Source organism: Tasmannia lanceolata, unplaced genomic scaffold, assembly GCF_043159265.1.
Source record: "Tasmannia lanceolata isolate RefF3 unplaced genomic scaffold, GAP_Taslan_0.1 ptg000011l, whole genome shotgun sequence".
In the NCBI taxonomy this organism is placed as follows: Eukaryota; Viridiplantae; Streptophyta; class Magnoliopsida; order Canellales; family Winteraceae; genus Tasmannia; species Tasmannia lanceolata.
In genome coordinates, this window is record NW_027518688.1 from 24,019,152 (window position 1) to 24,044,711 (window position 25,560).

General features: G+C 38.1%; 1 protein-coding gene across 4 annotated transcripts; it reads right to left on the reverse strand.

Annotated features, from left to right (window-relative positions):
• Positions 1–1,360: 1,360 nt before the first annotated feature.
• On the reverse strand, positions 1,361–25,332 carry TMT1 (tonoplast monosaccharide transporter1). Of its 4 annotated transcripts, XM_077390821.1 has the most exons (8): positions 25,192–25,332; positions 24,357–24,568; positions 23,899–23,954; positions 23,347–23,469; positions 22,320–22,886; positions 19,048–19,994; positions 16,301–16,488; positions 1,361–2,102 (listed from the first exon to the last, which is right to left on the reverse strand). In XM_077390821.1, the coding sequence occupies exons 4-8, from the start codon at positions 23,423–23,425 to the stop codon at positions 1,667–1,669; spliced, it is 2,217 nt and encodes a 738-aa protein (XP_077246936.1). In that variant the 5' UTR covers positions 23,426–23,469; positions 23,899–23,954; positions 24,357–24,568; positions 25,192–25,332; the 3' UTR covers positions 1,361–1,666. The 4 variants fall into 4 exon arrangements, with proteins under 4 accessions (XP_077246936.1, XP_077246937.1, XP_077246938.1 ...); XM_077390822.1 differs by lacking the exons at positions 23,899–23,954; positions 25,192–25,332 and having other exon boundaries at positions 24,357–25,108; XM_077390823.1 differs by lacking the exons at positions 23,899–23,954; positions 24,357–24,568; positions 25,192–25,332 and adding an exon at positions 23,741–23,870.
• Between the last annotated feature and the right edge of the window lie 228 nt (positions 25,333–25,560).

The following is a 25,560-nucleotide window of genomic DNA, read 5'->3' on the forward strand; positions in this document are numbered from 1 at the left end:
TCGTCAGACACAACCCTAGCCGTGTCTCTGCATGTCCACAAATCTACAGTATAGATTCATAAAAAAATTTAGATCTTGAACATGGAACCTAATGGCTATATCCAATTTTAATCAAATCGGATCCGTCAAATTGTTCAGGCCCATTGACATCACTAGGCAGCATGGTTTTAAATTTCGATCGAAATCCAAAATTTCGGATTTCGGTCAACACCAAAACCGAAACTACCGAAATCCAAAATTACCAAAACGTACCTCATTTCAGTTGAAATTTCGGTAATTTCAGCAAAATTTCAAAAAAATATATATTGATTTTTTATTCCTTTACAAAATTTCAGCCGAAATTTCAGAATTTCGCCTGAAATTCCGGTTTCAGCTAGGTCCGAAATATATGCCGAAACCGAAATTTCAAACCATGATAGGGAGAGGGTAGCAATATGTGTTTTTAAATGGGCTTGGCTAGGCCGGCTGGCCATGTGCTGGACTAACATGAGCTACTTGGTACATGCATGAAACACCCTAAAAGAGGTCGGGCCAAAAAGGTTAGTTTTGTCATCGATCTTGAAAGTAACTTTCTGTATCCACGCAACTTAATTCCAAAATTAATCTGTATTTAGAGCTAGGCACTTCAAAATCTAATAATACATTAGCAGGTAACAGCCTAATTGTAGGCCATGTTTCAGCCTAATTGTATACGCCCACGAAATCTCCCCATTAAACCACCCTAACATTCAAAAATATAAAGGATAACTGAATTGAAGGGTATATGCCCCTGAAATCTCCCCATTTAACCACCCTAACATTAAAAAATATAAAGGATAACTGAATTCCCACACAAGCAGTGTAAATGTAGTAGACATGTATCCGGTCACACAGCAAGGGCGGAGGGTCCCCCTTTACTTTCCGTCCTTCTTGCATGACCCGCAAAATGAGGGATAGCCGGAGCCATGAAACAGGGAAGATGGCATCAGACTGAGAAATATCTCTAATATTTTAAAAATATAGCGATTTTATCACGGCATTCTGATAAAACCTCGAGCATTAATAAATATAAGGATATTTTCATTTCCTGTCATAATATCGCAATAATATCACGATATTTTTTATTTTATAATTTTTAAATAACTTTATTTTTATCATTTTTTCTCAATATAAACCCGAAATAATAAGAAAAGAATATATCCCGAGATAATTCTTTGTCGCCAAGAGTATTTGTTTGTGACTCAGGCATCAGAGAGTCAGATCAAGAGTATTTGTTTGGAGAAACTGGGATCCCTCATGTCAATGACATCTCCACTCTCCTTAAGTAATGGGTGAAACCGGTGAGAATCCAGCTAACCCTCTATTCTAGAACGATTTCCTGTTTAAAGCGAAGCAATGGACTCGGCCAAAGAAAACCAATAAGAAACAGAAAAGAGAGAACAATAACAACAAACCAGATATAACACCGGGGAAAGAAATGGAAGTTCCCATGCTTTCAAACACCTCAACGAAGAAAGAGGATCCCCTTCCCAATCCTTTTTTCTGAATCATACCTTTCTGGCAATTGGTTTCCTCTTTGAATTCCAAACACAACCAGTATCATTTCGGGCCAGAAGATCAACGAGATAGCCCACATTGCCAGAAATCCCCACACACCATATGTAATTCCAATCTCAACGCATTTGGGTCAGTTTCTGGAACCCTGTCGTGCCCCCACTGCGAAGAATTCGGAGATGACTTCAAGGGGCATGCCTTTGGTTTCTGGAACCTTCAAATAGACAAACACCCATGAGATCACACAAACCACTGCATAGATTCCAAAGACTCCGGCGAGGCCGATAGAATTCAGCATAACAGGAAGTGTGTAGGTAACGATGATGTCTCCGATCCACATTGTGAGTGAACATATGGCAATGCAGACACCACGGACACTGGTGGGAAAGATCTCCGAGCAGAGGATGTTTGGGATCGGGCCGAAGCCCATAACAAAGGTGCAGAAGTAGACCACAACACTGGTAGTGGAGATTGCAGCTTGGACAACAGAGTTCAGGGACAACATGTTTGACACAACCAAAATAATCAGCGATAATATTAAGACTGGGATTGTTGTGAGCAGTAGCCGCCTGCATGAGAAACAAAATATTAGTAATTACAGTGGAAGTTAAAGAAACCAATGGATTTGATGTTATGAGGAATAAGGAAATTCATCCATGCCTCCCTGTTTAGAAAGCTATAGATGGAAACCACCCAAAATTTTTATGGAACTGCCAAAAGTGCCAGTAATCACCAGAGTCCCTTTATTTATTGAGCAAAGCTACTGTCTATATAGGAGAGTTGAGAGCATATGTGAGAGGTCCTACACTTACTGACAGAGGTCCTACAGTTATAAACAGAGCTAATTTCCATGGACTGTGGACAATCTCTTAGCCTAAGACATGACACTTTCTGAATCCCCCTCCACAATCAAACTATCAGACAGATTTTCTGAAGAGTTAGAATCCATTCTCCCAATGTGACCAAAAAAGGCCTCCATGACGAGTCCCACATTATCTATAAAGTATAAACACGCCATACACTATGGTCGGACCGCACTCCCACGTGAACTACGATCAGAATCAAATTCAATATAATTAGGAGGGGGTCCACCGTCCACATTGGTTCTGCTCTGATTACCCATGCCCTATTTGTGAATATTGCATTCCAATTTCTAAGAATGAACTCAACCAAAAAAACCCAGAAAATCTTCTCAGTACAACCCCATCTCATAATAGAGATTTTGGTTTCTATTATAATCAAGCCAATAGATTTACTCTTTCGTTCAAAAAAAATTTCTTTCATCCCAATCGTGTCACATAACAGCAAAGGTAACACTTTCCAAAGCATTCGATATCCCCAAAGAGCATGGCCCCAGCATAGATGTTACAGATTCTAGAAAACCCAAGCAACTCAAAGGGCAGCCTAGTGCACAAGGCTCCTGCCACTGCGGGGTCTGGGGAGGGCTAGATGTACGCAGCCTTACCCCTGCTTTGCAAAGAGGCTGTTTCTGTGAAAAAATTTCTTTCATCCCAATCGTGCCACATAACAGCAAAGGTAACACTCTCCAAAGCATTCGAATATCCCCAAAGAGCGTGGCCCCAGCATAGATGTTACCGATTCTAGAAAACCCAAGCAACTCAAAGGGCGGCCAAGTGCACGAGGCTCCAGCCATTGTGGGGTCTGGGGAGGGCTAGATGTACGCAGCCTTACCCCTGCTTTCTAGAGAGGCTGTTTCCGTGACTCGAACCCGTGACCACCAGGTCAAAATGAAGCAACCTTACCGTTGCGCCCTACAGAACTTACGCATCACCATTCAAGGGATGAAAAATGATCAGCAGACTCCTCATTTTACAAAGATTACAACTTACTCGACAATCTAAATATTTTCTTCTGGAGCATATGCATATCACACCTATCAATTTTTGTCATCACTGTCTAACAAAATACCCTAGACTTGAGGAGGGACCAGAGGACCTCAACCCGGGCAATAGGGGACAATGAACTACTAACAACCACAGGAGAAGTAAAAAAAATGACTGAAAAGGATCCTTGAGAATTCAGCGCCCAAATCCTTGTTTCATCTTTGAAAGGTGGAATATGGGCCCCTTAAAGCAAACATATGTATTCATATTCAAGGCTCAAAATATTGGTATCAGTGGAGGCCTAAACAATATGAACGGTTGTATATGTCTGAATCGGGTAATACGGATTCTCACAGTCTAAGAAAACCAGGCGATATGAAATGCTTCGACCAATGTTTTGTAATACTATTATTTCTAATGATTTTTGGCATAATTACTACAACTAAAAATGATGATTTGATAATTTTCAGCTAAAGATATCCACACGACCATGTTTTGATAATGGGGTGAAGTTACCTTGTTTTACATTGATTAGCCAGCTGTAAAAGGCTATTACAATTCCCAAAAAGCACTCAGCATCCATTCAGATAGTGTAAAACAAAGGGAATTCGCCCCATTATCAAAATATGGTCGTGTGAGCTAGCGTATTATCTGTTTGCTGTCAAGTTTTCTCTTACTACTAGAAATAAAAGTGTGGGAACAACTCAACTCAACTCAACTAAACTCTTTGTCCCAAACTAGTTGGGGTCGGCTAAATGAATCCTTAAGAAAAAATTAATGAAGAAGGAAAAAGGAATCTTACCGGCTCTAATCCTGGTTCTAGTTGGGTTCTTCTACGTGGATCATTTTCTTCCATTCTATCCTATCCAAGGTAATGTTCTCTGTTATGTTCCTAGCTATTAAGTCTTTCCTCACTGTTTCTACCAAGCTGTTTTCAGTCTGCCCCGACCTCTTTTTACTCCATCAATTTGGCACGAGTCGCCTCTTCTCACAGGAGCATCCAAAGGCCTACGTTGGATATGTCCAAACCATCTTAAGCGGTGCTGATGCAGGGCAATACCTAATTTAGGGAAAATCCTACACTCCTAGTGGGATTAAGACTTCAAGACAATTTAGGACTTACGAGTAAAACTAAAAGAACACTTAACAACTTACCTAGGGCCGAATTAACGCCTAATTAATCTATGGGCAGCAGTAATAATGAGACTTAAATAGCATAAATTATTGCAAATATTTTAATTAAACATGAACTAAACCTTATACAAATCAATGAAAGCGATAAGCATTCATTAGATGAATTGATAATAGAAAGATTAGTCTGAAACTAAGCCTACGCATGCAACCAATTAAAAGAACTAAAAGCTAATGCAAGTACCAATGAAATAGATGTCACACAAGCATGAAAATAATAATATCCAATGAAGAAAAACAAAAAAAATGTCCAGCAGCAGTAAAATGCTCAAAACGGTCCAGTTTTGGGTTGTAGGGGTATTTTGATAATGATGCAGGACAATACCGAGAATAGGGAAAATCCTACGCTCCTAATGGGACTAAGACTTTAGGACAATTTAGGGCTTACGCGAAAACTTAAAAAAACACTTAACAACTTACCTAGGGCATATTAACGCTTAATTAATCCATAGGCAACAGTAATAATGAGACTTAAATAGCATAAATTATTGCAAATATTGTAATTAACCATGAACTAACTTTACACAAATCAATGAAAGCGATAAGCATTCGTTAGATGAATTGATAATAGAAAGATTAAACTGAAACTAGGCCTACGCATGCAACCAATTAAAAGAACTAAAAAGCTAATGCAAGTACCAATGAAATAGATGTCACACAAGCATGAAAATAATAATATCCAATGAATAAAAACAAAAAAATGTCCAGCAACAGTAAAAGGCTCAAAACGGTCCAGTTTTGGGTTGTAGGGGTATTTCGGTAATTTGGCAGATCTGGAATTTTGGTTTAATACTGTTGTCCAAATCTTAGGTTAATGTTTAGAAGGTAAAAGAAAGGTTAATCTAGGATTTAGGCTCTGATTTGATCGTAGGTTTAGGCTATGGATCTTTAAAAGGATTTTCGGGCTTGAAAATGGTGCAAATTTTCAAAAAGCCTCAAAAGGGATTTAAAGCTATGGTTCTTGGGTGTTTAGGCTGAGGTTTAATCATAAAAACAATCCTTCAAAGTCTCGAAACGAGATCTTGAAGAACGAGAGAGATCTATGGATTTTGGGTTTTTGTATTTTAGGGTTCAAGAAGAAAGAGAAAAAGAAAATTTGATTTACTAACCTTCTTTGTGCTGATTTGATTGAATAAATAGAAGATAATAGAGGAGAGGAGATGAGAGAAGAAGTCCAAGCCACAATAGCTCTCACAAAAGAAAATCTCAATTCTATTCAATATTCAAAAGTCTCTTATATTGCTTTCTTAAGATGTATTTATAAGAAAAAAAAACCCTAGAAATAACCTAAAGTTAAGAACTAATCTCAACCATTCATCTAATCTAAAGCAAAGCTAAATAAAGATAAAAACTTACCAAAAATAGTAATCCCGTAATTAACCTATACCCCGTTCAAAAACACTCATAAATTGCTCAAATCACATCCAAATCACGTGACCTTGGGCCCATTAGATAGGTAATTGAAAAACCTTTTTAATAATACCAAAAACACACCAAACGGGTGAAATTTGATGCCTAAAAAGTAGACTACAAATAAAATGACGAAAATATAAAGTAAATAATAAAAAACAACTAAAAGAAAAACGTCAACATAGAGTGGACGCCATGTGGTATATGTAAGCATGTGTGAACGTCCATCTCTCATGCAAAAATCAGTCCTTCTCCTTCCCACGGTTCTTTCTTCACTTGTAAACTTTAAATCCTCCTCCTTCGTTGATGTCCTCATCAGATAATTTGACAAATATGAGATTTTGGTTTAATACTGCTGTCCAAATCTTAGGTTAAGGTTTAGAAGGTAAAAGAAAGGTTAATCTAGGGTTTAGGCTCTGATTTTGTGGTAAATCTCCTTATTTTCTAGAGTTTTAGAAGGGAAAGCTAGAGTTTTCGAAGGGAAAGCTAAATCTCCTTATTTTCTATTCATCAAGGCCATTTCTCTTACTATCTCTTGGGCTTGGGCTCTTCCGCTCTTCCGATTTGTTTCGGCCTTCGACTTGTGGGAGGGTTGGGGCGTAGTATGTAATAGTCAGGAGATTATTAATGTAACTTCTCAACTTTGGTGCCCTCCCCCTGAGGGGCTAGTAAAATTAAATTTCGATGGCTCAAGTTTGGGTAATCCTGGCCCTGCTGGGATCGGCGGTGTATTGAGAGACTGTGTCGGTGAGGTCATTAAGGCTTTTTCTGTGCCAATTGGAACAGCAGATTCGAATGAAGCGGAGGTAAGAGCTATGCACCAAGGCATTTTGAGTTTGGATAGGGATCGATTAGGCAGTTGTATTGTAGAGGGTGATTCGCTTAATGTTATACGATGGCTTAGGGGACCTAGGTGTACTCCGTGGAGATTCCTTCATTTCTTTGATGAGATAAAAGACCTCTTAGAAGGATGTCCGGTACCATTTCAGCATGTGAGAAGATCTGCTAATGCTGTGGCAGATAAGTTGGCAAAAGATGGAGTATCGAAGCAGGTTCTTGAACTTTTTGATTTTCTTTCGCCCTAAGTGACTTTTCTGGGGTTGTATAAGATCCTCGTGGCTTGTAAGTGTGTCGTTATATTGTAAGGGGGACCTCCTCAGTCTTCTTTTAATATATTCTGTTACCATTCAAAAAAAAAAAAAAAAAAGGCTCTGATTTGGTGGTAGGTTTAGGCTAGGGTTTACTAAAACTAATTTTAGGGCTTGAAAAAGGTTGAAAATTGCAACAAGGCTAAAAGGGGTTTAAAGTTAGGGTTCTTGGGTGTTTAGGGTGAGGTTTAATCATAAAAACAATCCCTCAAAATCTCATGACAAGGTCTTGGAGAACAAGGGAGATCTATGGATTTTGGGTTTTCTAGTTTTTGGGTTTCAAGAACAAAGAAAAAAGAAAATCTGATTTACTAACCTTGTTTGCGATGATTTGATTGAAGAAATAGAAGATAATAGAAGATAATAGATGAGAGAAAAATGGCTCCAAGCCACCAAGAGGAGAAGAGAAGAAGAAGTTCAAGCCACAATAGCTCACAAAAAATTCTCAATTCTATTCAATATTCAAAAGTCTCTTTTACATTGCTTTCATAAGATGTATTTATATGAAAAGAAACCCTAGAAGATAACCTTAAGTTAAAAACTAATCTCAATCATTCATCTAATCTAAAGCAAAACTAAATAAAGATAAAAACTTACCGAAAATAGTAATCTCGTAATAGACCTATATCACTTCTTAAAAACACTTATAACTTGCTCATAACGCATCCAAATCATGTGATCTTGGGCCAGTTAGATAGGTAATTGAAAAACCTTTCTAATAATACCAAAACACGCCAAATGGATGAGATTTGACGCCTAAAAAATAGGCTACAAATAAAATGACGAAAATAGAAAGTAAATAATAATAAAAACTGTTAACTAACCAACTTATCCAAAAGCTTAAGTTGTTGGAGAAAGGCGTTATATATCTTTTATACTTGAACACTCCCCCGCATATGTGGCCCACTTCGCAAACACGTGGCACATGTGGTCCCACTTTGGGCCAGCCATCCCATGTGGATTTTTGCTATCCGAGAGGTTTGAACTCGAGACCTTTGGCTCTGATACCATGTTAACTAACCAACTTCTCCAAAAGCTTAAGCTGTTGGAGAAAGGCGTTATATATCTTTATATATCTTTTATACTTTAACAAAAACAACTAAAAGAAAAAAATGTCAACATAGGGTGGACGCCATGTGGCATGTGTGAACGTCATCTCTCATGCAAAAATCAGTCATTCTCCTTCCCACGATTCTTTCTTCGCTTGTAAACTTTAAATCCTCCTCCTTCGTTGATGTCCCCATCAGGTGCTCTCTCATCTTCTCCTCAATTGGTACCACCCCCACCTTTTTACGGATGTCTTCATTTTTAATTCTATCTAACCTTGTGTGGCCACACATCCATCTAAGCATTCGCATCTCCACTACACTCATCTTATGCACATGCTGCTTCTTGGTGGCCCAACATTATGAGCGGTACAGCATAGTTGGCCTCACAGCTGTCTTATAAAACTTTCCCTTCAACTTGGTAGGGTGGGAACTATTTTAATTAAATAAATAATCAATTTAAAATAAAGAATGCAAAACAATAACATAACTGCATAAGTACTAACATGCCTCAATGTTAAAAAGCAGTAAAATAGACAAGAATAAGGCTATACTCATTAATAGGTTAAATTTTAAAAAATATTGCAGATAAAAGAAAAATGCAATAAATATGTCGGTCATGCTCATTACATGTAGATCTAGCTCAATAACAATTATAAATAGCATATGTTAATAAAATAGAAGAATATATATATATATATATATATATATATGAGAAAACTGTTGGTGCTCTTAAGCTCACCATTTTTTGGTGAGCTTAAGTTGTTATAACGCCTCCCATTCGTTTAAATGTTTGGGTCCCGCTTAAGCGCACCAATAGGTCTCTCTCTCTCTCTCTCTCTCTCTCTCTCTCTCTCTCTCTCTCTCTATATATATATATATATATATATATATATATATATATATATATATATATGAGGAAAATGATTATACGCTTGAAGCGCATTTCCTTAGGTAAGCTTGAAGAGAGAGAATGTTTCTTACTGGCTGAAATGGTGGGCCCAGAACGTTAAAGAAAATGGAACTTGCGGCGTTACGGAGGTGCGTCTTCGACGCAGCCTCGAAAAAACAACAAAAAACCCATTAACGTTCTCCCTCTCTCTCGCTGTGTTTTTTTAGGGGAAAAAAAAAACCCAAACCCTCCCTCTTTCTACGCTCTCTCTCTCTCTCTCTCCAATCTCTCTCTCTGTATGCACTCTCTCTCTCTCTCTGTGTCTCTGTCTCTCTCCAACAGATGTGTCTCTCTCGAAACCCTCTTTCTACGCACGCTCTCTCTCTCTCTCTAACGTTGTATTGTAGGTTTAAAAACAACAAAAACCCCATATTGAAGAACGCGAAGTCTCTCCCTCTCTGGTCTTGATCGTTCTTTATCTTGTAGAATCTCTGGCTCTCTCTGTAACGTTCTCTCTCAAGCTGTGTTTTTTTAGGCGAAAAAGGAAAACCCAAACCCTCTCTCTCTCTCTCTCTGTACGCGCTTCAAGGAAGAGGGTTTGGGTTATTTGAGGGGAAAAAAACACAAACCCAATTTTCAATTTTCAATTGTGGTTTATCATTTGGGATTTCGATCAAGACTCTCTCCTTTTCTCTTTCGATATTTTTTGGATCTGTAATCTGCTAATAGGGACTGGTGGGTATGTGAAGGTATTTCCGTTCTTTGCGGCGGTTGGGGCTGCTGTAGGAATCTGTGTATTTCAGCTGGTTCGCAACATTGTTATCAACCCTGAAGTTAGGTCAGTACTTTGCTAATATACTTTTACTTTTATTTTTACATCTGTGACATTGTTATCAACCCTGGGTTATTTGAGGCGAAAAAGAAAAATCCTTTTGAGACATAGAATAGAACACTCAGAAAAAGGAAGTTATCGACAAGGCGTGGCTCTAATTAAAAAGAAGAAACAGTAGGAGAGGCCATGTGTTGTGGGTCCCATGACATGTTGGTGATTCATTTTCAGTCTGGGATGTTTCCTACTTTATAGTATTGCTTCCCACCGACTTTGCAGTTTGCACCCCTCTTTAGTCCTTAGCTTGTTGAGAATGATGAGGTCAGAAGAAACATGTCACAGTGTAAATTTGTTCATAAATCTGGTAGCTGTCTCTCTAACCCCATCTTACACACTAAGAAAATTAATGAGAGAAATGTCACTTTCAACTAGTGAAGAGGATAATTCTAAGAATAGTGAGAGAGATATTTCTAAGTTGAAAAATGAGAGGGAGGAAGAGACACAGAAGAATTAAATATGTGGGAGAGAGAGAGAGAGAGAGAGAGAGAGAGAGATTGGAAGTCAATTTCCAGCAGGGAAGAGGATAATTCTAAGAATAGTGAGAGAGATAGTTCTAAGTTGAAAAGTGAGAGAGGGAGGGAGTGAGAGAGAGTCACTTCCAGTGTGTCATCAAAAGCATCACATTTGTAGGAAAGTGACTTCTATGCACTTTCATGCTTTAACAATGACACTACTTTCTTTACAGTTTTATAATTAGATGTTGTAGTTTGTTACAGTTCCCAAAAAAAGATGTCAAAGACCAATAGGGAATGTCTTGGATATCCATTGCTATTCCAGTATATTGCCTGTCAATTAAGCAGAGGTTTCCAAGGTAGGTATATTTTTTTTTTTGAAAAGCTGTTCCAAAGGTTGGTATTAGAATTTAGAAGAGCAAGTATTTTCAATATATTTTTTTGCATTAATGTGAAACTTTGAAATAACCATGTTTTCGCAATGACTGAGTAATAGAAAGCTGTTTGGCATGTCATTTTCAGGTTAACGGATCACTCGCTCGGACAGCAATCAAAGATCTAATGGCAAGAGGTTCGATCACGATGATTTCTACTCACTCCAGCCACCAGATTTACACTAGAGCCACCAATACCTAGAAGTCTTATTTCCTTATTTCTTAGGCTGGAGGGCCAAACTTGTTCTATTCTGTTCTTAGTGTCCGCCGATGGCTTTAATTCTCAGTTACTGGAGAGCACTTTTCAGTTTTGGCTGTATTGGCACTGATTATGTCTGTTTGTGGCTGCAATTGAAGTAGGCATTTCAGTTTGAAATGGTTTGATGTTTCCATTCAGCTTACAACTTTTTAACATGAAGTACCTAAGGATTTCTCAATTGAGTTGCTGGGTTTCCGAGTTTTTATACCTCAAAAGTCCTGTTCTATGCAAGTATGGAAGGAAAATGTTTGGGGAGTGATAAAATGGGTGCACATTCAAAAATTACCTCTTTATGCTTTTTGGTTTTGCTGTTTTAAATTTGCATTGCCACTCAATATAGGTTGAAATTGCATGAAAAAGATATTGAAGTGTAAAACTGGAAAGATTTTCCTGGATGATGACATTTCAGGAGAGCAGAGCTGAGGAAATCAATAGGGTCCTACTTACCGCCATCTGATCAAACATGGTGTTAGGGTTTTGAGAGCCCACTTGTCATTTATTGGGACGTTTGCGACACACAAAACAATAGCACTCTCTGCAGCTCTTAAATTGAGACCCCAAGCAATCTCTTTTTGCGACATTACCATGACACCATCTATATAGTGTCTAGACTTAGTATTTTGAACTGTCGATTACCTAGAAATGCTTCCTTCAAGTTCTCCATCTACTGGGAGTGTTGGCAACCCACATCAATAACAATTTCATCAGCTCATAAATTGAAGACCCAATAAAAAATGAACAAATTTTCTTTGAGAAGGCGAAATGAATCAATAAATGAGCTGATCTGTCCATAATCCAGACTCCAGACACAACTGCAAATAACGGGAAATGATTTGAAGCACTACACCCTTTATGGGGGTTCCAATGAAAATACCGTTAGAGTGGGCCCTTCACGAAGCCATAGATACACTGGATTTGGCTGTCATTTCACTTGTGAGGATGGCTTCTAAAGAGTTTTTGATTTCTGACTAATCTCAGATGATTTCATTAATTAATCACTAATCCACTGTCATGCCCTTTATATTATGTCCCCATCTCACCCTCCTTGGCCCTCTCCCACAGCTTGAGAAACTTATATTCCATGAAAAAAAAAAATCCATGCTGCCAAACATGGCCTTAGTAAGCTAATATTCTACCCGAAAATAAAAATATATGGCTGCCAAAAACGGCCTAAATGTACAAATAAATGCTAGAAGAGAAATTATTTTGGGACCCACAATGTTTTGAGTTTGGATTCATATTTGCAAATCTTGATTAATCATGTACAATCTCAATCCAGTATTGGGACAAAATTGGTTGTGAATTAGCAAATCGATGGCTCTGATCACCATACACATACGCCATGTGTTAGGGGTAAAATCCGCTCTCCCTTAGATGTCCAACACGTGCCATTAATGTTTGATAGGAAATCGAACTTGTCTCCAAGAATACCAACGCCAGAAGGATTCCCCATCTCTACCAGCTGAGCAACCTCACCTAAGTAGGAAAGTGCTCCAAGGGAAAGTCCCTATTAGGAGATTACAGATCCAAAAAATATCGAAAGAGAAAAGGAGAGAGTCTTGATCGAAATCCCAAATGATAAAACACAATTGAAAATTGAAAATTGGGTTTGTGTTTTTTTTCCCTCAAATAACCCAAACCCTCTTCCTTGAAGCGCGTACAGAGAGAGAGAGAGAGAGAGATTGGAGAGAGACAGAGACACACAGAGAGAGAGAGAGAGAGAGAGAGAGAGAATGCGTATAAAGAGGGTTTGGGTTTTCCTTTTTCGCCTAAAAAAAAACAGCTTGAGAGAGAGAGAACGTTACAGAGAGAGCCAGAGATTCCACAAGATAAAGAACGATCAAGACCAGAGAGAGAGAGACTTCGCGTTCTTCAATATGGGGTTTTTGTTGTTTTTAAACCTACAATACAACGTTACAGAGAGAGAGAGAGAGAGAGAGAGAGAGAGAGAGTGCGTGCGTAGAAAGAGGGTTTCGAGAGAGACACATCTGTTGGAGAGAGACAGAGACACACAGAGAGAGAGAGTGCATACAGAGAGAGAGAGATTGGAGAGAGAGAGAGAGCGTAGAAAGAGGGAGGGTTTGGGTTTTTTTTTTCGCCTAAAAAAACACAGCGAGAGAGAGGGAGAACGTTAATGGGTTTTTTGTTGTTTTTTCGAGGGTGCGTCGAAGACGCACCTCCGTAACGCCGCAAGTTCCATTTTCTTTAACGTTCTGGGCCCACCATTTCAGCCAGTAAGAAACGTTCTCTCTCTTCAAGCTTGCCTAAGGAAATGCGCTTCAAGCGTATAATCATTTTCCTCTATATATATATATATATATATATATATATATATATATATATATATATATATATATATATAAATAATACGTTAATATCTAGCCTAATAAACGAATAATGCAATCAAACAATACACCATATATAAATCTATAATTAAAAATTGTGAAAAGAATTCAAACAATAAAAAAATAGATAAAACAGTAAAATCAGTACAAATAACAACAAAATCCCAAATCTTGTCGCAAACATACATAAGTAACAAATCATGCATGCTTTTGATGTAATACTACTAATCCATAAAAGAGAGAAGAAATACAGGCTTTACCTTGAAAGTGAAATACTCAAAATTTTGTGAATTAGACATTGATCTGTTGATTGACGATTCAAATCTCTTTTTTTTCATGTTAGAATATAGTAGATCCAAGCTGGTCAAGGTCATAAAACCTAAATCAAGCAAAACTGCTTTTGAAATTGTCAAAAGAATTGAAAAAAAAAATTAAGTTTGGGGTATTCACATGAACAAAACACAATATGGCCCAATATCGGCCCCAAATCAGTCATATGGGCACAATATTGGTCGTATCAGACGATGCACCATGTGTATCAGACGATATGCTTGCAATTTCTTGTGAGCTCTGATATAAGGGATTCATATCATATCAGATCCCACCAACACAGATACATATCAATGGATATGCATCTGTATCAGGCAATATTTCGAGCAATGCTCTTACTGTTTCAAGGTTTCATCTAGAAAATAATGGCTAAACAATCCATCGACCCCCTACTCAATTCATAGCTATCTTTGATACTCATCCATAGTAGATGACATATGCTCAGAAAAGTATGGCAGAAACACAATTCTCCAAACCAAAGATCCTCATAAAACCTAAGGGCCCGTTTGGATACCTCAGATTTTGTATTTGGATTTGGAATTGAGTTTTGAGTACAAAAAGAATAGATCTCCCAGCTCATGTTGAGGGAGACAGAGAGGGAAGGGGGTACTTCCTGCTGCAGGGGAGAGGCTGAGGAGCCAAGAGGGTGAAGGAAAGTGCCAGATCTGTGGATTTCCAATTCCTTATTTCACAGCTTATTTGGAAATCTGATTTTTTTTTCACTGTCAGTCTCTGAATTTGGAATTCAACGATTTGATCGGGATCCAAATGTCAACGCAAAAAAGGCTGCAAATGTGAGAATTCCAAATCAAAATCTTCTCGGCATCCAAAAGGGCCCTAAGTGCATTATCCCTGCACCCTTGAACTTTAGGATTTGAAAAGGTAAATGAGATCAATAACGCCCTCATTTTAAAAATGGTACTCCTAAATATATTTACACTTTTCTAATTAGCTGCTAAAGGTTGTTACAACTTCCACAAAACTGTCAATAGCCAACTAGAGAAGTGTTTAATAAAGTGAGTGACCTTAAAAAAAGTGTGGATATCATCTCCCTTCCAAAATTTGAAATTTTATTTCCAAATGTTGATACTTTCAGCAGTGTTTCTTCTTTTTTTTTAATGGTAAAATTCATTAAAAAAGACCGAGATGGTCAGAGATTACAGAAAAGAAATAAACAATACAACTCAAGAAATAACAGCATCAAGGGGGAAGAAAATCAAATTTCTCCAGAGACTCCAAACCAACCCCCTTCCTAGCTTGAGAATCCGCCTCTTCATTTGCCAACCTCCTAACATGATTGAAAGCTACATGAGAATCTCCGATAATATCAAAAACCTCATTAAAAAAGTCGGCAAACCTCCACGGAAACTTATGAGAACCTGATAAGCATCGGATAACATTAATAGAATCACCTTCCACCACAACATTATTAAGATATTCCCCTTCAAGAAGCTTTATTCCTTGATGAGCAGCCCGCACTTCCGCCTCGTTCAAATCGGCAATCCCAATAGGACCGGCAAATGACCAAATCACGTCACCCTTATCATCCCTTAAAACCCCTCCAATACCCGCCGGGCCGGGATTACCAAAACTTGATCCATCAAAATTAAGCTTAAAAGAGCCATACTTCGGAGGATCTCAAGCTTGAACAATATTAGTACTCCTCTCTACACTTCAGCACACCTCAAACCACTCATACCATAAATCGAATGCGGATACAAAATTAAAAAGAGGCAATGACTTCGCCCAAAATATAGTTAACGCCGTTGCTTTTGAAACAACAAAGACAACACTTTTAGAAATGCCTCTAAAAGTTCTAGCATTCCTTTCTCTCCATAACGACCATATAATGGCAAGAAAAGATAGCTTCCAAAGAATTTTCCCCTTCATTCCCCACGGAGCATATTGCCAGCTTTCTAGAGCCTAGGCAATGCCTCTTAGAAAAACCCAATGCACATCAAACCTCCCCAACACCATTCCCCAAACCTTTCTCGCAAAATTACAATGAAGAAGCAAATGGCTCGCCGACTCCCCATCTTCATGACAAAGGGTACAGAAATTAATAATGATCATCTTTCTATCTCTCAAAAAGTCAATCGTTTGAATTCTCCCTAATATTAGTTTGTAGCAGTGTTTGAATTCAATCGTTTGAATTCTCCCTAATGGCCATAATTAGTCTATAGCAGTGTTTCAAACCGCGGATGTAGGTCAAAACACAGTCGAAGAAAAACCTAGTCGACTTGGCACGAGGGGGTGAGTCAAAGGAGTCAATACTTTTTATTGACTCTCTAGGACAAAAAACGAAACACAGCGGCAAAACGTGGAACGCAGCCAAGAGAAAAGGGAGGCGACTCGGGGGAGTCCACAATGTCGCGGGGAATGACATGAAGGTTATTTTGGTCATTTTGAGCAAGGTTACTTTTTCCCTTTTTTTTTTTGTAGAAATAGGAGCTGTTCTTTTTAGTCTATTTTAATACATGTGTGCATGCTAACAGGGAAAGAAAAAGGAAAGCGAAATTGAAATTACCTTCTTCCGGCGACATCCATGAGCCTCATGGCAACACCTATACAGGGAAGCATCAACAAGGTTGTTACTGCACTAATAAGGATAGATGCTGAATCTGAACCAATGCCCAAGTTTGCAAGAAGAACTTCAACTCCTGCTTGCTCAAGAATCTGGGGGGTGTAGTAAAGAACCCCATTTATGCCAGCAAACTGCCAAAAAAGGAAAATAGACATAATAATGTGGACAAAACAAACAATAATGCTTCTGAAGTGACTAAGGTAAAGCTATATCCATATCATATAAACAAGGAGTTAGTATCTATTAAACATTTAAAACATGGTTTCAAATGGGAACCACAATTATTGAAGATACAAAGATGCATGATTTTAAAAAATGTCAAAGGATCAGCCTACACTTAACTAAAAGGGCCAACCTGCAGAGAAGTGGCCTACAAATCACAATAGTAAACCGACTTCATTTGTACATAATGCAAAATGTCCATTATATATGCTGGGTTGCATGTGTGTTCGGTACATTTTGTGGTGTTCAGAACTCAGGTCTTTTTCTTTTTTTTGGAACAGTAACTGCTACTCTTATTGCGACAAACAAGGATAATACTCCATCAATATTACACAATAATTCATCAATATGACAATCGCAGAAACACAACGCCTATAAATTCTCTCAAACAGATCCACTATCTGTTATACTACAGTCCTCAAAAGTAATCCCAAAGGACCCAAACAGTCCAAAGACATACAGCTCAGACCAGACTCTACAATGGAAATGCATCACCGATTAGTAGCTCCACCCTGTCTATTCCTAATCTAGATGGTCTTCCATCTCATTTGCAGATTTGAACTTGTGTTGCATCAACAGATTAATCTCGATGCGAAGGTCTAGATTCTCCCCAATAATCCCAGTTATTCTCCATGGCCAAGTTGATTTTCTGCTCGCCCACGATACCACGTTTGTTGAATTGACTTATATAAGAAGTTGTCCAATTAATGATGATGCGAAAATCTTTAAGCCACAAAGTAATACCCATGCTCCCGGCTCATTAGTCACATTCTCCAGATGGCCCTGAGAAAGCCTTTAACACTAGACCATTTAGAACTACGGAAAATCCCCCAACACTTGCTCGATCCGGCTCCCCTTTGGAGCTTCCATCAAAATTTTGTTTTATCCAACTATCAGGGAGGAGGAGATAAAAAGGGAAGAGGGGTGCGGGAGACTAGGCTCCCATTTGAGTTTGACAATAACTTTAGATCCTTTTTCCCCAATGATATCCCTCCAATTCGCATGTATCTCTTTAGTTGAGTGAGATGATACATTCTTGCTATTTTTTCCAAAAGGATGAGATAGATATTTATTTATCAATCTCCCCAACTTCCTACTCTTATCCTTGAAAGTTTTATTGTCCCTGTACTTCCAAATTAGCCAAACAACAACAAAAAGGATACACCTCCTTGAAATTTCGGTAGTGTTGGAAATGGAAACGTATTGATTTCATATATAAATTTTTGGTGGAAATCCTGTAAAACTACGGACAACAGCGCAAACCTAAGGTTCACAGAAGACTTTATGGTAATTTACGAGCAATATATGGGTTCCAACTCAATGCAACAATATGTATTCCCAAATCAGCACAATCCAGATACGGCAAGGATTTTCAAAGGAAATCTAAACTTAAGAGAAATTAAATTCATCCAATAAGGTTGCATACAATATTTCCAAGTTAAAAAACAACTTTCTAATGAATAAAATCAGATTTCCGTCAACTATGACCCAAATATTATCATATGGGGTAAGAGAATCAGAGGGTGATGTAGGATCGGGGAGGGGTGTGGGGACAAGGTATGGCTAATAAGATTAAATGAGGGTGTAACAACTGATGAAAATGGTTGGCTAAGGAAAAAGAAAGGGGAATGTTCAAGGGTGAGATTGTGGAAGAAATAAGCTATAGAAAGTAAAAGGAAAATGAAATGAATACATGGAATAGCATGTCGGGCTTCGTGCCTTGATCATCCGTTGCAGGCAATGTTCGAGGAGCGAGCGAAAGAAAACTAGAGTGATGCAGGTGGGCGCGGAAGCGCCTTCGAAATTTTTGGAGCACGAGCAGACCTCTGGCGAAAAATCTCGATTCTTGCAAGGGGATGCAAGAACACTCAAATTCGGTATTAATCTTGCATTAAACAAGATAAAATGAAGGAAAAGGAAAAAGATTAAAAGAACCTAATCTTGATTTCCAATTTCACAAGAAACCCAAGGGATTAAAAAAAAGGAAAATCGCTCCCTATTTTCTCTCCAAAAGGATCACTTTCATGTCCAGCAGTAAATGTGATGTGTGTTCAAAACTAAGCTCATACCAAAAGATCGAATCCTTGACTTAAACTTTTATAATTAAAAGAAAATTACAATATTTTAAAGTTGATATTGATTAAAAGCAAAGATGCACAGAAAAGAAATAGCATTGGAGGAAGAAGAGAGCCAGGATCAGGCAAGAGAATCAACATACACAAAGCAGATTACAGGTAAGAAAAAGGACAGATGAAGAAAAAATAACAGGAAGAAACAATTTGCTACAGTAAATGGAAATTTAAAACAAAATATAAAGAAATAATACATCAAAAGAAAATCAAATTTCTGGCAAGAAAGAATACACAATCACCCAATATGCTGGAAATAAGAAAAGTTCAACGAAGTCTACTACTCTACCTGTTATAATTTAAAAGGCTAACAGAAAGTATTTCAATACTGATTTTTACCTGCTCAAGAATTTGAATCCCAATCCCAACCATCAAGGCATGCTTAACCCCTGGTTGAAAAAGATCCATCCACCTCGGCCCTTTCACCGCAGTTTCAGATGGGTGAACCATAGCTGGTCCAACTGGATGCTGCTCCAAGAGCTCCTTGGAATAAAGTGCTGGTTGGCTCACCAAAGCAGCAGCCTGGATGAAGTCACTTTCTTCCCGGACATCACCCCCAGGAAGCGAAACAAGAGAGCCACGCCGTGACCCAGGGGCTCCCTCCTGATGCAAATAAATCCTCTTGAACCCTCCTTCCTTCCTTCCATCATCCCCTTCTCGCTCAGACCATTTCCATGCCAGCTGCCACCCTCCGCCAATACCCATGCTACTGACTGCCTCAGTGTTCCCCTGCATGAGACTGCTGTGGCGTCTCATGCTTAAAACACTCCCGTGAGAAGCTTGTGGTGGGACCATGTCCTTCCCTTCCATGCTTGTTGTCTGACGTGAGATGAGAGGGCTCTGCAAATTGTCATCGGAATCACCCCCTTCATCAGATGGGTAGTCCTCACCCTCCCTCTGGAGGCTCTCCTCATCCCATTGATCATTTTTATTGTGATCTGCAGTACTGAACATGCTGCCAAAGTTAGGAAAAAGTGTGCTCCGCATGCTTCCCATCTCAGGCAGCTTCTCATGGACACTCCCAAAGAGAGTGACCATAGGGTCCATAAGGGACATAGTTCGGCTTCCCATGCTCCCGTGGCGAGACACAAGACCAAGAGTACTTTGTCCAGTGACAGGTCTGGCAACCCAGGAGAGTCCCTCTTCAGGCCCATATAACGTGATCTTGTCCTTGTCGGCCATCAGTTCATGGTCATCAGTAAGATCATTGGCTGGGCCTATTATGTATTCCTCTATAGATGTTTCACCACCAACTCCCAGGCCTTCAACCAGCAAAGCCATTTCTCCTGTAGATCAAGGCATGATCAGTATCCCTTGTCATGTATTACAGTTGTCTATGTTTTAATACCAATATGACGAAAAGAAAAGAGAGATGACTATTTTTTTATTTCTGGAAAGAAAACATGCCTTATTCTTCATGATCCCTGGAATAAATTAATCACTCTGTAACAATTTAATGCAATATATAACCACCTAGTTGCTGCATAGAAACAGAAATCCAGCTTGTCATAAATTTGAGTAATTGTTTTGAATTCACATATTTTGGTTTTTTAACTTTGATAAGAGCTTGAAAAAATGAACCCAAGTATGCTTTAAAGTGTTGAGATAGTATAGCTCCATAATAAAAGCTATGTTGCATGGATTCTTTGCCCCCATATGCCGAATCCGTGTCGACACGTCTCTGCATCCAAATCAGGCATGGATTCACATGGGACACACCCAGATTCTTGTCATAGCCGTGTCCCGCACGAATCCTGTTTTTTCGGGCGAATCCAATTCACCGTTCTCTCTTTTGAAATGTGAATCCTGTATATTTTCCCTTTAAACGTATTTCTTCTTAATTTTTTTTATATGAAAGCACAACTTGTACTCTTTTCATAAAAACCCTAGCGCCTTGACGCTCAAACATCGACCCCGTTCCTCCTTCAACTCTCTTAATACAAGACTCGCCCCTACCCTCTACCCTCAAATTTTTCATGAATATATAACACACACACACACACACACACACACACACACACACACACATATATATATATATAGAGAGAGAGAGAGAGAGAAGAAAGGGTTCTGCACACGAGTGCAGAAACAAGGTGGGGGGCCACATTTTTGGGGGGTCCAAAGCATTCACCTAGAAGGCCCTTCCATGGATAGGGTGTGGCCCAAAAATCAGCCCCATTGGATCATCCAAACCCTACCATTTGTGGAGGGGAAAAATGGGCAGAAACATGGACATACATCCTAGCCCTCCAATCTATAGAGGTTTCCATAATTAAAAAAGCATAAAGGAGGGGGGTTAGGATTGAAATTATGTTGCTTTAATGGGTGCCTTTGTTAAAAAGCATAAAGGAGGGGGTAGGATTAAAAATATGTGGGTTGAATGGGTGCCTTTGTTAAAAAAAAGTCAAAAAAAGTGATGTGTAATTCTCATAGAATTTTGGGAGAAATTCAAATAATTCTCTCATTTTCTCTTTTGCTATATATATATATATATATATATATATATATATATATATATATATATATATATATATATATATATATATTTATTTATATTTTTATTTTATTTTATTTTTAATTTTTTTTTTTAATTTTGAAAATTTATTTTATTTAAAAATTACTGAATCCGAATCCTACTTTTGGGGTTTGCCGAATCCGACACCTCGAATCCGTGTGAGATCCCGACACACGAATCCGAATCTATGCAACACTGAATAAAAGTTACCATGGGAAGGCAAAGATAGAAATTTTTTACAGTAGGGTAAGATCTGACATCAAAAGCAGACTATCTAGCTACCAAAAAAGAGTAGACTAGATGGTAACAATAGAGTTTTCTTTTTTATTTTTTGAACGATAGACAGTGACAATGCATATTATAATGAATTCCAGGCATTACCACCATAGGGTAGATTTTAATTTTAGATTTGTAAGACGCACTAAATCAAACTCTCTTTAATACATGTAATAAATAGTTTAAAATTATTTAATTCTTCATTTATTACTGTATTCGTATTAGTCATGAGGAAGATTTTAATCACTTCTGAGAAATTCCTCTATCCGTCCTTGTATGCATCTGGCTTCTTTGTGCTCTAGATGATCAATGACATAGAGTTCATTTCCACACTTCCTTGGTTTTCATCTATTGATCAAAAGGTCGGCACAATGTGGATTTTTGCACGTGTAGAAAAACGAGGAAGTCAATTTTTTAGCAAAACGGGTTTCTGTTTTGCTAGCATCTCTCAAAAGGAAATATAGAGCTTCGAATGATGTTTCTTTTGATGCAGCTCCAGAACTCGTCTTTAGTATGCATCCATGATGAGACACACTACGGAGTGCTCAACCCATATTTTCCTCAGAGAAAAAAAAAACATATTGTGTATGAATGCTAATGCATCGACACAAGCAATTTCCCGACGTCTCTAAAAGGGTCTTATGTACAGACAATAAAATCAATGAACAGGAATCTCTGGAACCATAATTATGTCAGATATATCATGGATACCATCTAACAGACAGATAAGTCAAAGCACCCAAAATCCCAAAGGCCATCCAACAGAATAACCTATTAAAGCTATAAAAAATTGCTGAAGACATGTTAAAGAATTACAAACCTGAGACATCTTCCCTGCCCCGCAGCCTCTGCAAAACTTGTTTGGCCTCCAGCATCCGCCCTTTACTTACAAGCCACCGTGGAGACTCAGGCAAATAGAATATTGTCAAGAAAAAATACAGAATAGAGGGAATGAAGAGAACTCCAAGCATCAATCTCCAGTTGGGATTATCCATTAAAGACATCCCAAATACCATACAATATGATAAAAACATGCCGCCAGAACCACTGAATTGTGGAAGGGTATTCAATAATCCCCTTATTTCCGATGGGGCCGTCTCGGATATGTAAGCAGGAATAAGTGTTACAGCCAAGCCGATTCCAAACCCATCGATTAGCCTAGCAAAGAGAAGGATGTAAACATTGGGGGACCACAGCATTACCAAACCACTAAGAAAGTAGAGAACTGATGAGATTATCAGCATGGGACGCCGACCAAGCCAATCCGATATGGGCCCGGAGCATGTCGTTATAACTGTAGCTCCAATAAGTGACATCGCAACGATTAGTCCTTCCACAAATGGATTACTTTCCAACTTGAACTCCTTCTTTATGTAAAGTACAGCCCCTGCAGATAATTAAAAGTATTTCACAGCTGAAAATTTGATGCCTAATAGTAACATATTCTCTTTTTCCCTTTTAAAGGTATTAAAAATTATAATATTTTATTGTAAAAACACAAGAATGTAAAGGAAAGAAGAAAACTTGTGGCCCAACCCATAATGCAAATCCACATGATAGTTCAAAGAACTCCTTACATATATAGGACTATAACTGGCTGATGGTTGCCAAAAGACAGTGTTGCACACTTAAAAGACTCTTGATGCAAATCAGAAACCGTGAAACATCTAAATATATATATTTTTTGATAGGTAGGCTGGGATTGAACCACCAACCTCCAGGTTGAAGAACAATACCTTGACCATTGAGCTAGGGGCTCAATCTCAATCTAAGCATATATTTGAAATAAAATTTTAGTTTGAACCAGTGGTTTTAGACATTGTTACATAAATAAGAGAACAAATCACCTGCAATTGTAGCATTATCCCATCCTTGCAACAAGTTTCCAATAGAAGCAGCAATAGCAACAAGCACAGCTCCTCTCATCTTCCTGCAACAAATGGCACACTCCTATTCACTGACTGACTAACCTGCAAACGAGAATTCCATATCACGGATCAAACACTGGTCTTTCGCCATCGCACCCTCCAGAGAAATTAAAAAAGAAATGCCAATCCATCAATAGCTCACTAAATTGCAATTAATGAAGCCCCCCTCCCAAAAAAAAAAAAAAAAACCTAAAATGTAAATAAATAATAAATTACCAGCTATTATATATCCACCAAGAAATAAATCAAAGTAATTCACCAGAAGACAAAAAATAAGATGGAAATCATCATCAGTCCAAGTAGATACACTCACTCGTCTGAACAAGAATCTAGGTTTTTACGAGCTACCAAAGAATGTAATGTAGATGCAAACAGTGTAAATGCCCCATCTAAACATATAAAATCGAACAAACACCCTCATTCATTTAACCAAATCCTATTCTAAATCTTACAGAGAGCGAGATCTCGTACCTTTCAATGATCTGAAAACGACACTGCAACCTTCCAAGAAGGATAATTCAAAAAACCTAACAAGAAACCAAAACCAGATCAAACGTCGACCCTTGATGAGTCTGAAAACCTAAAGTCGATACAGACAGAAACCGAGACGGCAAGCTGGCTTTTTGACAGGGTTTCATATCAGACAAAACAGCACAAGGGAAAAAATATATATGCAAAAAAAAAAAAAAAAAAGCATGAGAATCTTTTCCGAGATCCCCTCCCTCATCGACACCTCAGCCTCTCACTGTAACCTTGTCAAGTTCCCAGATTAGGTCAGACTTAGGGTTTTCTACCCAAAAAAAGTAAGAATCTTATCAAAAACCGCTTACGATCTAAAATCTCGCACATTTTCTATGGGAAAGAATCATTGATTTAAAAAATAACACAGATTTCAAATTCAAAATCTGATGTTCTAAGCTGGAAATTACCAAAAATGTCTTGATCCTCGCTTTCCGCTACTAAATGCAGAAGATATCTCGAATTTCCAGATTTTCACCGCTTGAACCTCGGATTTTCCGCCAAAATATGTCAGAATCTCGCCAAAAGTCTGTTTTTCCTAACTTAAACTACTGTTTTCAGCTTTTCACCGCTCGAATCAGCATAAAAACCTCCAAAATCTCTGTTTTTCTTCTCGATCGATCTGCAAAAAAACACTGATCTCCAACATAAAAACTTATGCCTTCGTGAACTTCACAATTCTACCGCTAAAACCTCTCGTTTTCTAATCGAAACAAAAAAGATCCGTAAATCCTCAGTTCTTGAAAAGAAAACCTAACGATCTGCAAAAACAACTGGTCTCCAACAGAAAAACTTATGCCTTCACGAACTTCACAATTCTACCGCTAAAACCTCTTGTTTTTTACTCGAAACAGAAAAAATCCGTAAATCCTCAGTTCGTGACAAGAAAACCTAACGATCTCTAGAATCTTCACCAATCTATCCCTCCACAAGAGCCAAAATCTCTCATTTCGTACTCGAATTTGTTTAATAATAGGTAAAATATCTGATTCTCGAATAGAATTAAAAAAAACCCTACGATTTCTGGAATATTCCGATTTCTAACGTCAAAAGTGGCAAAAACCGTAAAAAAATCCACATTTTTTTTAAATCTTCAACTGCTGAGATGTTTACAACAGTACAAATCAAATTACTTGAAAAATTAAGGATTATTATTAAAATCATTTTTTTTTCTTTTTTTTTTGTCTTTCCTCTGTCTCTGCAAATCTACCTGTCAAAAGGATCGAAAAATAGAGATCACGTTACCAGGTCCAAATGAAGAGCATAAGCTACGAGAGTAGAACGTGCTGAGCTGATCTGTTTTTGGATTTTATACATCTATGAGAAAAATTAGATCCTAGAAAGGAAGAAAATAGAAAAAGAGAAAGAAATAGGTTTTTTTTTTTTTTTTTTGGTTGGTTAGATTAGTAGATCTGGGACCCGCCTTTTTCTGGTTAGTATCTTTTTTGGTTACAGTCTGCCACGATTCACTTTAACAGGGGGGGCGCATAATCCTAAAGCGGGGTGAAAAAATAATCTCCAATAATTATATGATGACTGAGCGTATGAACACGTAAAGGTTGGCCCACTAGTTATGCATGCTGTCCACGTATCTTATTAGTTGGTTCACTGATC